The 13,251-nt window shown below is 45.1% G+C and overlaps 1 protein-coding gene across 2 annotated transcripts in view; it reads left to right on the top strand.

Annotated features, from left to right (window-relative positions):
- Nucleotides 1–13,251, top strand: part of LMOD1 (leiomodin 1) — a 107,947-nt gene that overhangs the window by 39,216 nt on the left and 55,480 nt on the right. Inside the window, exon 3 of one of the 2 annotated variants that reach the window (XM_030220375.1) lies at nucleotides 6,648–8,045. The exons of the other annotated variant lie outside the window; for it this stretch is intronic. Within the exon in view, the coding sequence (XP_030076235.1) occupies nucleotides 6,648–6,674 (27 nt within the window). The 3' untranslated portion in view covers nucleotides 6,675–8,045. Of the gene's footprint in view, nucleotides 1–6,647; nucleotides 8,046–13,251 lie in introns of those variants that run through there. 2 annotated transcript variants of the gene reach the window in all.

The following is a 13,251-nucleotide window of genomic DNA, read 5'->3' as shown; positions in this document are numbered from 1 at the left end:
GCTTGAGCGAGCTGTTGGTTTTTCCCACCTGCAATAGAAAACTTGTTTTTTTGAGAACTTTGAAGTTAAGGTTGTCTTTCTGTATAAAATATTTGTTTTAAGTCTCTTTTTGAGGCTTCTTTTCCTTTTTTTGGGGGGGGGGGGGGGCTAGGGTATGGAATACACTTCCTCTGAAATTGAGGCTTGCATCTCCTTATCTTTCTTTTAGGAAACGGTTACAGACATATTTGAGCAACAATTTTGTTTTGTTTTGTGGATTCTGGATTTTAAATTTGTTTTTGGTTTATTATATTATGTGTTTTAGGTTTTGCCATGTGTAATTTTTGATTGTTAATTCCTCTTTATTATTGGAGTTGCTTTTATCTACTGTAAACCGCTTTGAATCCTTTTTTTTGGAATGGTAACAGTATAGAAAACTCCGATAGTATAGGTAGGTCTGAGTGGTCACCATCAAAGCACTGTATTATTTTTATTACCTTACTATCTCTTTCCTATATGTAAATGGAGTTCTTTTCAGTTCTTAAATTTATGAATTTTGTACACCACCTAGAAAGCCTATTGATTTGGCAGTATATCAAGGAATGAATAAATTTGTTGGTGAAGATCCAGCAAGGGATACTTTATATTTTAACCCAGCTACAATGGTGACAGATGTCACTTGTGTCTGTGGACCAGTGGAAGTAATGTTGCTACTCCAGGCTGGGACTTTCACCACAGTGAGCCAGAAAACAGATGTCTGCAGGCTAAAGTTTGAACATCCCGCTCTAAGATTAAAGGGTAATAGGTTTCACCATCTTCAAACAAATGTATTTATTTAGATTTTCCTCACACCTTTTTCAGTAGTAGCTCAAGGTGAGTTACATTCAGGTATGCTGGATATTTCCCTGTCCCAGGAGGGCTCACAATCTAGATTTGTACCTGAGGCAATGGAGGGTTAAGTGACTTGCCCAAGATCACAAGGTGCAGCTGTGGGATTTGAACTGGAAACCTCTGGATTGCAAGACCGGTGCTCTAACCACTAGGCCACTCCTCCACTCAGCAACATTCCATGTAGAATCTCAAATAGTAGCAACATTCCAGAATCTCAAAAAGTGGCAACATTCCATATATTTATGTATTTAGATTTTGCTCACACCTTTTTCAGTAGTAGCTCAAGGTGAGTTACATTCAGGTACTCTGGATATTTCTCTGTCCCAGGAGGACTCACAATCTAAGTTTGTACCTGAGGCAATGGAGGATTAAGTGACTTGCCCAAGATCACAAGGAGCAGCAGTGTAGTGGGATTTGAACTGGCCACCTCTGGATTGCAAGACTGGTGCTCTAACCACTAGGCCACTCCTCCACTAGCAACATTCCATCTAGAATCTCAAATAGTAGCAACATTCCGGAATCTCAAAAAGTGGCAACATTCCTTGTAGAATCTTCAATAGTAGCAACATTCCATATATTTATTTATTTAGATTTTGCTCACACCTTTTTCAGTAGTCGCTCAAGGTGAGTTACATTCAGGTACTCTGGATATTTCCCTGTCCCAGGATGGCTCACAGTCTGTTTGTACCTGAGGCAATGGAGGGTTAAGTGACTTGCCTAAGATCACTAGGAGCAGCGGTGGGATTTGAACCGGCCACCTCTGGGTGTCAAGACCAGTGCTGTAACCACTAGGCCACACCTTCACTCTAAATTCGTATTCTAAATTCCTACAGGAAAATTGGTTTTATAAAATAGTCATGTCTGGCTGCTTCTTCCCACCACCAGCTTTTGAACCATTTTTTTACAATATCATTCAGATGCCTGCCGTAGATAGTAGAGCACTGCACCAAGCTATAATTCAAATTTATGATTACTTTTAAGAGTTCTTTACAGTATGTATCCAATACAATCTCTTATGGGCCTGACCGTGTTCATCCGTTTTGTTTTACAACTGCATATAATGCCTGTGGGACCCACCAGGAGGAGGCAGAATCCTTGACTCAGTCTAGGCCCTTTGGCAGTGATTATGTCCTGTGAGGAAGTGGGTCCAACGGAGCCCATTCTGCTAGGCCAAAAACTGAAGCTTACAGCCTAATGGCCCATCTCACCCAGGCAAAACAGCTTTCTTCATGATTGGGCCAGCTGGGACTGGTGGGATGAGAGAGAGAGATCATCAAGGGATATATGGTGACTGACGGGAATTAGAGAGGGGATCAGCCGAGGAAGAGTGTAGATGGAGGGTATGAGAGAGGGTATGTGAAGAAAACCTTTCGAAATGTTGTGTACTCGAATACAGTGCACTTCGGTTAAGTGCAAGACCTCAGGACTGAAGTTCAGCTCACACATAAACCGATCTGACTCTTTCTGAACTGGGCCAGTAGAGCACCATTTATTTATTAATAAGACAGTAGACAATTTTGTAAAACATCAATTAGACTAATCACATGTAAATGCAGTGAAGCCAGCGTAGCACCGTTTATAAATTAACTAGCCGTTGAGCCCGTAAAAACGGGCTGGTATTGAGGTTTTCCTCCCCCCGCGAAGTCGCCACCGCTCCCCCCCCTCGAAGTCGTCGCCGCCGCCGCCACCCCTCCACCTGGCCCGGGCCCTCTCTTCACTTCTGAACTTACAGATCCATTCGCCGAACGCAGCAACGCACATCAGCTGAGCTGCCCCTTCCTTCTCTGCCTGTGTGTGTCCCGCCCTCGCTGATGTTACGTCACAGGAGGGCGGGGCCACAGGCAAAGAAGGAAGGGCTCACTGCAGCTCAGCTGATGTGCGTTGCTGCGTTCGGCGAATGCATGTGTAAGTTCAGAAGGGAAGAGAGGGCCCGGGCCGGGTGGAGGGGTGGCGGCGGCGACTCCGAGTGGGGGGGGGGAGCGGTAGCAACCTCGGCGGCGCAGTTTCCCTCTCTGTCCCGCCCCCCCCCCCCCCGTCATCACGTATTGACGTGGGGGCGGGACAGAGAGGGAAGTCTCTACTGCGCATTTGCGAGTGAGTACGGTCACTCGCCGTTTATATGTTTGATAGGACCGTATCGGCAGTTGAACGACCCGACTGTACACATAAACAGAATGCCAGTCAAGTACATGGCATGTAAACAGAGCCTGTCAAGTGTGTGCACAAAAGCAGACCGTGTACTTAAAGCAGATGTAGTTAACCAAAGCGATTGCAAGAAAACCTATGGTAGAAAAATGGGACTGGCACTCTGTAAATAAGTAAACAGAGCGTGCACTTATCTGACATGCACATAAGTGGAATAACTGTACCAACTACTCCGCACAACCAGCTCTGTGGGAAAAGAGTCACCAGACTCTTTCAACTTCTTCTGCAGCCTGCTTTTTTTCGCCTTGGTCTGCCCGGTCGTTCTCATCTCATCCCTTCTCTACCATCAGAGACTGGCACAGGCAGCGAAAGGGGGTTCAGCCTACACCAGTGGCGTACCAAGGGGGGGGGCGGTGGGGGCGGTCCACCCCGGGTGCACGCCGCTGGGGGGGGTGCCGCGGCGCGCGCCTGTTGCCCTGTCTCAGTCCGATTTCGCAATTCGCATGTGTTCACTGAGGGAGCAGTGAACACATGCGGATTGCAAAATCAGACTGAGACAGGGCAACAGGCGCGCGCCGCGGCACCCCCCCCCAGCGGCGTGCACCCGGCGGGGGGTGTCATTTCGCCGGGGGGGGGGGGGAAAGAGGTGTCATTTCGCCGGGGGGGGGGGGGGGTCGTGCTGCACCCGGGGGGGGGGCACGCATTGGCGATCCGCCCCGGGTGTCAGCTAGGGTTGGAACGCCACTGGCCTACACCTTGGCCTCTAGATGTCACCTGAAGTCATTCCTTCCAGCATATTTGGACCATTTTGGACTTTTTCCACCTTTCCTGATTTCATTGTACTTGTATCTCCCATGATCTGGCCAAAGTCTTATAGTGCATTTTCCCTTCCCTTCTCCCTCTGATCCTTCTACCCTCTCTACTGTCATTGTAATTGTTTCCTCAGTTCATTGTAAGCCGCTTTGAGGCTGCTTTAAGTGGTATTAAGCGGGGTATAAATGTTCTGAATAAATAAATAAAAATTGAGGTCCTTTTACTAAGCGGGCTTACCGCTCGCTATTTAGGAAGTACCGCCGGGTTACCACAGCAGCGCCGCACTCTGCCCAGTTACTGCTGGGTTAGCGTGGGTGCCCTTACCGCCATCTCAATGGGTGGCGGTAAGGGCTCCCCCCCCCCCCCCCCCGAAATGGCTGAAAGCAAGACCAGCCCTTTTATCAGCTGTGGTAAAAGGGGACCTCGGCACGTGTTTTACACATGCGCCCACGCCAACACAGGCCCCCTTTTGCTGCAGCTTGGTAAAAGGGGGCCTTAATCTTATGTTACATATGGGGAATGAGGCCAGTCATGCTACATTGTAATCTCATAGAAGTTATTAGTTGATATTGAGCATTTTGAAAATGCCCCTCTTTGGCTAGTAGTCATAACCCTATGCAAATGTATGTAATAGAGAGAGAGAAACTAGGTTTCACAGAATGTCCATGAGCCATAATTAAGATGGACTTGGGAAAATCCACTTCTTATTTCTATGATAAGCGGCACAAAATCTGTTTTACTCCTATGGGATCTTGGCAGGTACTTGTGACCTGGATTGACCACTGTTTGAAATAGGATACTGGGCATGATGGACCTTCAACCTGTCCCAGTATGGCAACGCTAATTTTTTAATGTTATCTCTTTATTTTTAGGGATGAAAAATTATGTAAATTTTTTTTCAATAGATATGACTATGACATTGTATCAGATCAAACATAAACTGCAAATGATTTTAGAGAGAAAATATACTGATGGGTTTTATGGTACAGTTACACTGTTTGGTATCAGAAAAGAATGGTTTTGACTGCTACCGTGTTTCCCCGAAAATAAGACACTGTCTTATATTAATTTTTGCCCCCCAAAATGCACTAGGTCTTATTTTCAGGGGCTGACTTATTTTTCGGGGAAACATCGGGGTTGGATCGGGGTTGGCCCGCCCGCCCTCCGTCGCTCCCGGAACTAACCTTAAACGCCTCCTTTCACCTTCGCAGCAAGCAGCAGCAGGGCAGGCCACTCCTTCCTTCATTGTCCCGCCCTCGCATGATGTAACGTCCGCGAGGGCGGGGCACGGAAGGAAGGAGGGGTCTGCCCTGCTGCTGCTTGCTGCGAAGGTTAAAGGAGGCGTTTAAGGTTAGTTCTGGGAGCGAGGGGGGTGGGGGGGGCCCGGCAACCTCGGGTGGGGGGGCGGCCTGGGGGCGGCCTTGTCCGGCTCTCGGCGGCCCTGCTTTCAAACAAAAATTTGCTAGGTCTTACTTTCGGGGGAGGCCTTATATCTACAAATTCAGGAAAACCTCTACTAGATCTTATTTTCGGGAGATGTCTTACTTTCGGGGAAACAGGGTACAGAATTGACTATAAATGCAGAGTTTAATTTTCTTGTTGTCCTGGATTACCTCATAAAGAAAGCATTGAGGGATTCAAGGACTGATAGAAAAATCAGAGTTCCATTGACCACTGGTGTAATTCTGTAAGAAAGAGATATGGAAAATAGAGGAAAGAGAGAGAGAGAGATGAGAAGCTTAGAAAGGACCGAGTCAATGACAATGATGTAGAAACAAGACAGATGTGGAAAAGAGGATAGAAAAGAGCTAGATATTTGAGGAGAAGATATAACTACAGGGACCATGAGAGAGAGAGAAAAGAAGAGAAAGAAGAAAAAGAGACACGGTCAAAAACAGTAACAGAGACTAAGGAAGAAAAAGAAAGAGGTAGGGACCAGAAAAAGGATAAAGAGAGCAAGGGGAACTGGGAAAAGAGAGTGAGCCATGAAATGTATGATGAAGAAAAAAATGTATCAGGGGAAAAAAGTGGCATGGTAATGGGGATGGAAGAAACTGAATTTGAAAGTGGAGGAGATTAGATAGTGAGATGGCTGGAATGACACTGTGGAAGGAGGAGAGAGAGAACTGGAGGAAGGAAGAAACCAAGAGAGACAGGAATTTAAAGAGAGAGAAAAGAGAGCCATAGTACTAAAGTACAAAAATAAAGAGGAAAACCCAAGAAGGAAGCAAGATATGCAGAGACTGGAGAAAGGAAACAGAAAGCAGAGGAGACCAAGGTAGAGACTTAGAATAGGGAAAGGAAACATAAATGTAGAAAATAGGGAAGTAAAAACTGCGAGAGCAAGAGTACAAGAGCTAAATGCCAGAGATAATGAGAGAGAACTGGAGATATGGGATTAATAGTGCATGTGTATTCATGTTGATCGTTCTCTCAACATAGAAGCACAGATATCAGCCTCCACTGTCATAAGAAACCTACATAAGTACAAAAGTATTGCCATACTGGGAAAGACCAAAGATCCACCAAGCCCAGCATCCTGTTTCCAACAGTGGCCAGTCCAGGTCACAAATACTTGGCAAGATCCCCAAAAAGTACAAAACATTTTATACTGCTTATCCCAGAAATAGTGGATTTTCCCAAGTCCATTTAATAATGGTCTATGGACTTTTCCTTTAGGAAGCCGGCCAAACCTTTTTTAAACGCCGCTAAGCTAACCGCCTTTGCCACATTCTCTGGCAACGAATTCCAGAGTTTAATTACACGTTGAGTGAAGAAAAATTGTGCTTAGTAGTTAACGGATTATGTTCCCTTTGCAGGTGGAGGTGCCAAAATTATTGCAATAAAAAGACAAAGACCAATCTCCTCACAGGCCGCAACACTGGAGGAGAAAACAAATTTCTATACCTTGTGACCTAATTTCTACCATCAAGGAGCAATGTAAGTACTCCTCCACGGCCCCTGGATCCGAGCCCTGGTTTCTTCTCTACTCAGACCAAAAGGCATGGGAAGCGCTGCACACTGGAGAGGCCCTTCTGCCGTCAACCAGATACAGGAGGGGAAATGGTATTTATTTTTATAGAGATTTTGTTTATTCCTGGTGTGGAAGATATTTTGTTTTTATATTCTTTTTTATTATCACCAAGAGAATCAGAGAGGGGACTTTGCAAGTGTAAGCTCCAGATGGAGAGTGCTGTTTTCTTGGACAAATTATGGATATCCATCAGTAAGTCGACAGGGGAGGATGAATGTACAAAACGTGTAGGGAATGCATTTTCCTCTCGCTTCTGTTTGTCTGTGTCTCATAGCTCTGCATATGCTTATTTAAATCACAGCAGAAAAAGACTATTAAAAAATATTAGATAGAAAGTGACACAGGGCAGACTTTGCAGAGGAGCTTCCCATGAGCTGAATATGACACAATCTTTTGCTTTTCGTATTGGCTCAATGTGACAGATGGGATAGTGACTCAACATGTATGTTTCCCACTGTGGCAGGCTCCCAAGCAGGATATGTTTAAATTAACAGTTTCTGTGGTGATTCAGCACTGAATTTATTTAAAATCACAAAATTAATAGGCTTTGGGGTACACAAGGGGTTTGAGGCTCCCGTAGTGTCTGTAACAGAACCGAGACTCAGTATTGGAGCGAGAACAGCGGGGCTTAACCCCATAAGTAACCAGATCAATTTTGAATCTGAGTGCTTATAAATGATTGAAAAGCAGTCCAGGTCAGAATTCCTGTAGTTCTGGAGAATTCAGGCACACACACATACAGATCAAGTCACTCAGTGTTCAGGGTCAGCATCACAGTATCAGGATTCTGAATACCGTTCTATCCAGGAGCCATTTCTTCCCCACAGTTCTTTTTCATGGGCTAGTCATATTCCACAGGGGAATGATTATTGTTCCCCACATCAAGCTCAATACTAGGTCTATTTCTTTGTACAGAATTGGGTTTAGCAGAACCACCCAGTGGCTCAAGAGGCAGGGTTCTGGTCTCTTAATGTATAAGCATCTGGATGGACATGTCCCTGCATGGTCTTGCTGTGGCATGTTTTTCCTATTAACTGGAGTGATTTGCACCATTTAGCTTTGGCATGTGTTTTGTATTGATTAGCTGTGACAGGGATGATCTTGCTTCGGCATGTGTTTCTCATGGGCTGGTTATCACGAGCACTGTCTTTCCTTGATTTGGAGTACTCTGGGCAGTTTGGATGTGGCATCTGTTTCCCACTGGCTAGCTGTGACAGGGATGATCTTGCTTCGGCATGTGTTTCTCATGGGCTGGTTATCACGAGCACTGTCTTTCCTTGATTTGGAGTACTCTGGGCAGTTTGGATGTGGCAGCTGTTTCCCACTGGCTAGATGTGACAGACCCAGGTTTGTTGCATGTTCCCCCCATTGGCTAGGAGTGACTGCTACTGTCTCCTCTGACATGTGTTTCCCATGGTATGACTCTGAGAATATAACCTTGCTTTGTCAAGTGTTTTAAGTGGTGTAGATCAGTGGTTCTCAACCCAGTCCTGAGGCACACCCAGCCAATCAGGTTTGCAGGATATCCACAATGAATATGCATGAGGCAGACTAACATGCACTGCCTGCTTGGTATGTAAATCTATCTTGAATAATTAAGCTCTGGAACATGTTGCCAGAGGATGTGGTAACAGCCGTTAGCGTATTTGGGTTTAAAAAAAAAAAGGTTTGGACAAGTCCATAGTCTAGGATAAGCAGCATAAAATGTATTGTACTGTTTTGGGATCTTGCCAGGTACTTGTAACCTGGACTCGCTACTGTTGGAAACAGAATACTGGGCTTGATGGACCTTCGGTCTGACTCAGTATGGCTATTGTTATGTCCTTATCTATTCATTGTGGATATACTGAAAATCTGACCGGCTGGGTGTGCCCTGAGAACTAGGTTGAGAACCACTGGTGTAAACTGTGATCTAAGATAAACTGAGGCATAAAGAATATTGTCAGTCCAACAGAATATTATATTTTTACTAGGAAAACAGGCCTGTTTCAGGAGCAAATGAAACGGGTGCTAGCAAGGTTTTCCTCCCCAACCCCCCCTTCTCCCTCCCTACCGATCCCTTTGTCATCCCCTTCTCCCTCCCTACCTACCTACCTACGGACCCCTTCATCATTCTGATGGCATCGGCATTACTCCACATTCTGCACCTCTTGGATGCACCAAACGCCATTGCTCCGCCCTCGACGTCATGACATTTGACTCGAGGGCGGGACCCCTATCCTGGGCGATTTCGGTGGCTTCACCACCATGGTCTTACGAACCGTTCTGGATGGAAGTGACAGTGACGTCACTGTCCTCAGAATGTTGAGGGTGAGTTTTATTATATAGGATGTTAGAATACTTTAAAAACAAAAAGGAGATTTTGTGGCTCTTGGAAGGATAATGGGTTAATGATAATATGCAGCCTGGAGTGTGAGCAGGTACACTGTTAATAAATGGATGCTAGGAAATATGAATGTGATTATATAATGTTTATGCTGTTGTGCAATGACCCAAATGAGTTGTGAAACAGGGCTTCTTAAAGGCTGCCACAATGAGCAGTTGTGTCTATGCCACACTACAACTGAGTGAGCAGAACAGCACTGTGACCAAGAAACAAAATTAAATTTGCGTTTTATGTATAGTATACGAGAAACTCACCATTCTTTTCGCACACATTTTTTTTTCCTGATGACCGATTTTTATATATAGATAACTTTGTGGATTTTTAAGTAGTACCATTGTTTAAAGAGATTTTTTGTTGTCATCACAGAAAACCCCTTTACCCCCTCCTTGCAGATATAAGAAATAGCTTTGTTTGCAACCTCATAATTCATATACAGCTGAGGTGAGTAGGATAACAATACAGTCCTGCGTTGCCTCCATATTGGAATGAGGGCTTCCAAGATTTGTTCTGGCGAATCCACAGGCATTCAGGGAATATTTACAACAAACATGCATGAGATCAATGTACTCAGTCTGCTGCCCCTCACTACCTCTCTACCCTCATCGCCCCTTATGTTCCCACCCGAAACCTCCGTTCACAGGACAAATCCCTCCTCTCAGTACCGTTCTCCACCACTGCCAACTCCAGGCTCCGCCCATTCTGCCTCGCCTCACCCTATGCCTGGAACAACCTTCCTGAGCCCTTACCGTCAAGCCCCCTCCCTGCCCATCTTCAAGTCTCTACTTAAAGCCCACCTCTTCAATGCTGCCTTCGGCACCTAACTCTTACCTTCTGGATATCCAGACTGCCCCAATTTGACTGCCCCTAGCGAACTGACTTTTCACTTGTCCTTTAGATTGTAAGCTCTTTGAGCAGGGACTGTCCTTTTATGTTAAATTGTACAGCGCTGTGTAACCCTAGTAGCGCTTTAAAAATGTTAAGTAGTAGTAGTAGTATGAGATAAATGTCCATGTATTGAAGACATAATATACACAAATTTATCCCGTGTGTATTTATTATGGATATCCTGAAAACCTAACTTGAGTCACCAGCCATATACTTGTTCCTAAATGGAAACATAGAAGATGTGCACGTGAAAAGATCACTTTGTCCACTCCGGTTACCCACTGGTACTCTCTCCTGTTGTGCTGTCGTAAGTATTACTTAATCTGTAGTCTTCTCCCTGCATCTGCCTCTAATCTAAATTCCCATACAAATCACTATTTTGGCTGTCCTAACCTCTGCTGGAAGTGTGTTCTAGGTGTCTACCGCTCTCTCTCAGTGGAAAACTATTTTCCCATGTTCCTTCTGAGCTTCCTCCCTTTGGCTTCATGTAATGATCCTTTGTCTTTGAAGTTCTCATTCTATGGAGAATGCTTTCTTCTGGTACCTTTTTGGAGCCAGCTAGGGTCTTTGAATGTTTGTACCATATCTTACTTTTTATCTTTTTCCTCCTTTAGTTTCTCTGTGTCCTGCTCAGTGCATCACTTTCATAGCCTTCATTGTAACTTGCCTCTGTTGGATTCTGGGATTTGTAGTGCTGCACTTCCCATTAAAAGCAGAAATGTTGAATCTCAGAATACAGTATAGTGGGGTCTAAATACCAGGACCATTTTCGCCTTCTCTCATTGCTGTGGGCAGACACAAAGTTATTTTCTGCGCTAAACTGGATTATGCAAGTTGCTGTCATGGCTGAGGACACCTCTTAAAGCCTAGGTAATTTAACAGTGTCACTTTAACTCTTTGGCAGCTGGGGGTGTTTTTACTGCTGAGAGAAATGCTTTAGCGCTTACGCCAAAAGGTATTCCAACCAAAACAAACTTCATCATCTATCGAGAAGAGAGCCTTCTACCAGAAGCAAAGCTTAATTATCTTTTCTTGGATACAGTTGTCATCTACCACTAGGGAAAGCTCATTATCTATGCCTCCATCTTTGCCAGCAACAAAGACAGGCCTTGCCCTTCACTTTTACCGCACTAGGCCCCAGGGGCGTATCTGCGTGGGGCCAGGGTCCCCGCAGATTTCACCCTGGACCCCCTCCCTTCTGCCGTCAACCCTCCCCCGCCGTCACCTACCCCCGCCGAGGTTCGCTTCCTCCTGCTGGTGCCTTTAAAAATATTACTTCAGCTGGCGACGTCAGACTCCGTCCGAAACTGGAAGGTATGCAGCTTTCAACAGCACGAGGAAGAAGAACTTAAAAAAAGACCTCGGCTGGGCTGGCGGGGGTTGGGGTCCCCCACCAGCTGAAGTAATATTTTTAAAGGCACCGGCAGGAGGAAGCGGACCTCGGCGGGAGTAGGTGATGGCGGTAGGCGGGGGAGGGTTGACGGCAGTAGGGGAGGCAGCGGCCAGGAGGGGCTATAATGTGCCCCCTCACTCTAGCCCCTGCCCCCCCCCCACCGCCGAACCTCAGATATGCCCCTGCTAGGCCCCACTATGAAAATATGTTCCTGTAAAATACATACCTGAATTTCCTTTTTTAGCTATAGTATCCTCTTTTTGTCACCTGATGAGGCTTACTAATGGTGGAAGGGTTGCCAACTGGATCCAGATTTGCCCGACAGAATGGATCCCGTCCTGGTTTTACCCCATTGTATCTGAGACTTACAGTTCTGATTTCTCCATTGTATTCCCCAAGAAAAACAAGAGAATACAAGTCCCTGCATGCAATGGGGTAAACCCAGGGCTGGATCAACCCCGTCGGGCAAATTTAAATCCAGTTGGCAACATCAGATGAAACCAAAGAGCTAAGACAGAACTGGATATCAGAACTACCAAGTTTCCCAGTTCCAGGAAGGAGACTTTTTGGCCAGTCCTGGTTTTAAACTTACATCCCAGAGCAGTAGGGATTTGTAGTCCCTGGTTCTACTCATTGAAATTAGTGCTGCAGGTCCCATAAGGCATCAGGATAAGATTGGCAGAAATCCAGAACTGGCCCCAAGATCTCCCTCCTGGAACTGGGTAACTTGGAAGCTCTGGCATATACATCTGTTGTAATATTCTTGTCTTTAGGGGACCTTCTTTTCCTGCCCATCCATTGATCTGTAAATATTTTGTTCAGTTTGTGGGATTTTTTTTAGAACTAAATATGTAACTCTTCATATCCAGTGCTGCAAATGCTTCCAGATCACATGCAGAAGATGACAACATTGCACCTGTATTATTCCTAAAGCTCCTGACTGTAAAATTGTTTGCTACCTGTACAAACACACTCATTCTCTGATTAATAAAGTTCACCAAACAACACCAGAATCTGCAATGTTCTCTGGACATTTTATTGTCGTTGGTGTCATGTTAGGAGAGGATGGAGAGCCAGGTGAACAGTGCTTTGCTGGCACAAGATACATCACGCTTCCAACAGAGATGGTGTCATGGCTCCCAATAATGGTTATTAGATGACTTCAGGTCGTCACACACGTCATAATTACACCCATTTCTCAGGTAGGGGACCAGACGCATGTTGCAAAACTTTGATTTACTGTGTTTACCCTAATCTAATTTAGTCCCGGATATTTGCCTTCTGTCTTTGGCAGTCCATAACTCAATTTGTACTTTGAGTGTCTCAGGATCGCACTGCCAGACGAGGCTGGTGTAAGAGTACTGGGTGTCCAAAGGGAACATTCAGCCTTACTCCTCCCTCAGGCTTCTAATCTGTCCCCCTCCCCAAGACATCATGGGTATTTTTTAAATGGGTAAATGGGCTGTTTTACATTACGGTAACCAACATTTGTATCCCACATTAGCTGTGAAGTTCAATGTGGTTTACAGTCAGATAAAAATACAATGTACAGAATTCAATTAATCAAATAGCCAGTGTAGGAAACCAAAATTTTAAAGGAAAAAGAAATACATGCTAGGGAGACATCAGGAATTTACGAAACAGAAAACTGGTGGTGTTACAAGATGATCTGCAGAAATACAGTTATTTTGTGATTGAATGGTTTTTAAGTCGGAATGTTAGGTC

The sequence above is a fragment of the Microcaecilia unicolor genome, chromosome 12 (genome assembly GCF_901765095.1).
Source record: "Microcaecilia unicolor chromosome 12, aMicUni1.1, whole genome shotgun sequence".
Lineage (NCBI taxonomy): Eukaryota > Metazoa > Chordata > Amphibia > Gymnophiona > Siphonopidae > Microcaecilia > Microcaecilia unicolor.
Note: the sequence above shows the minus strand (reverse complement) of the source record. Positions and strands in the feature narration are given on the sequence as shown.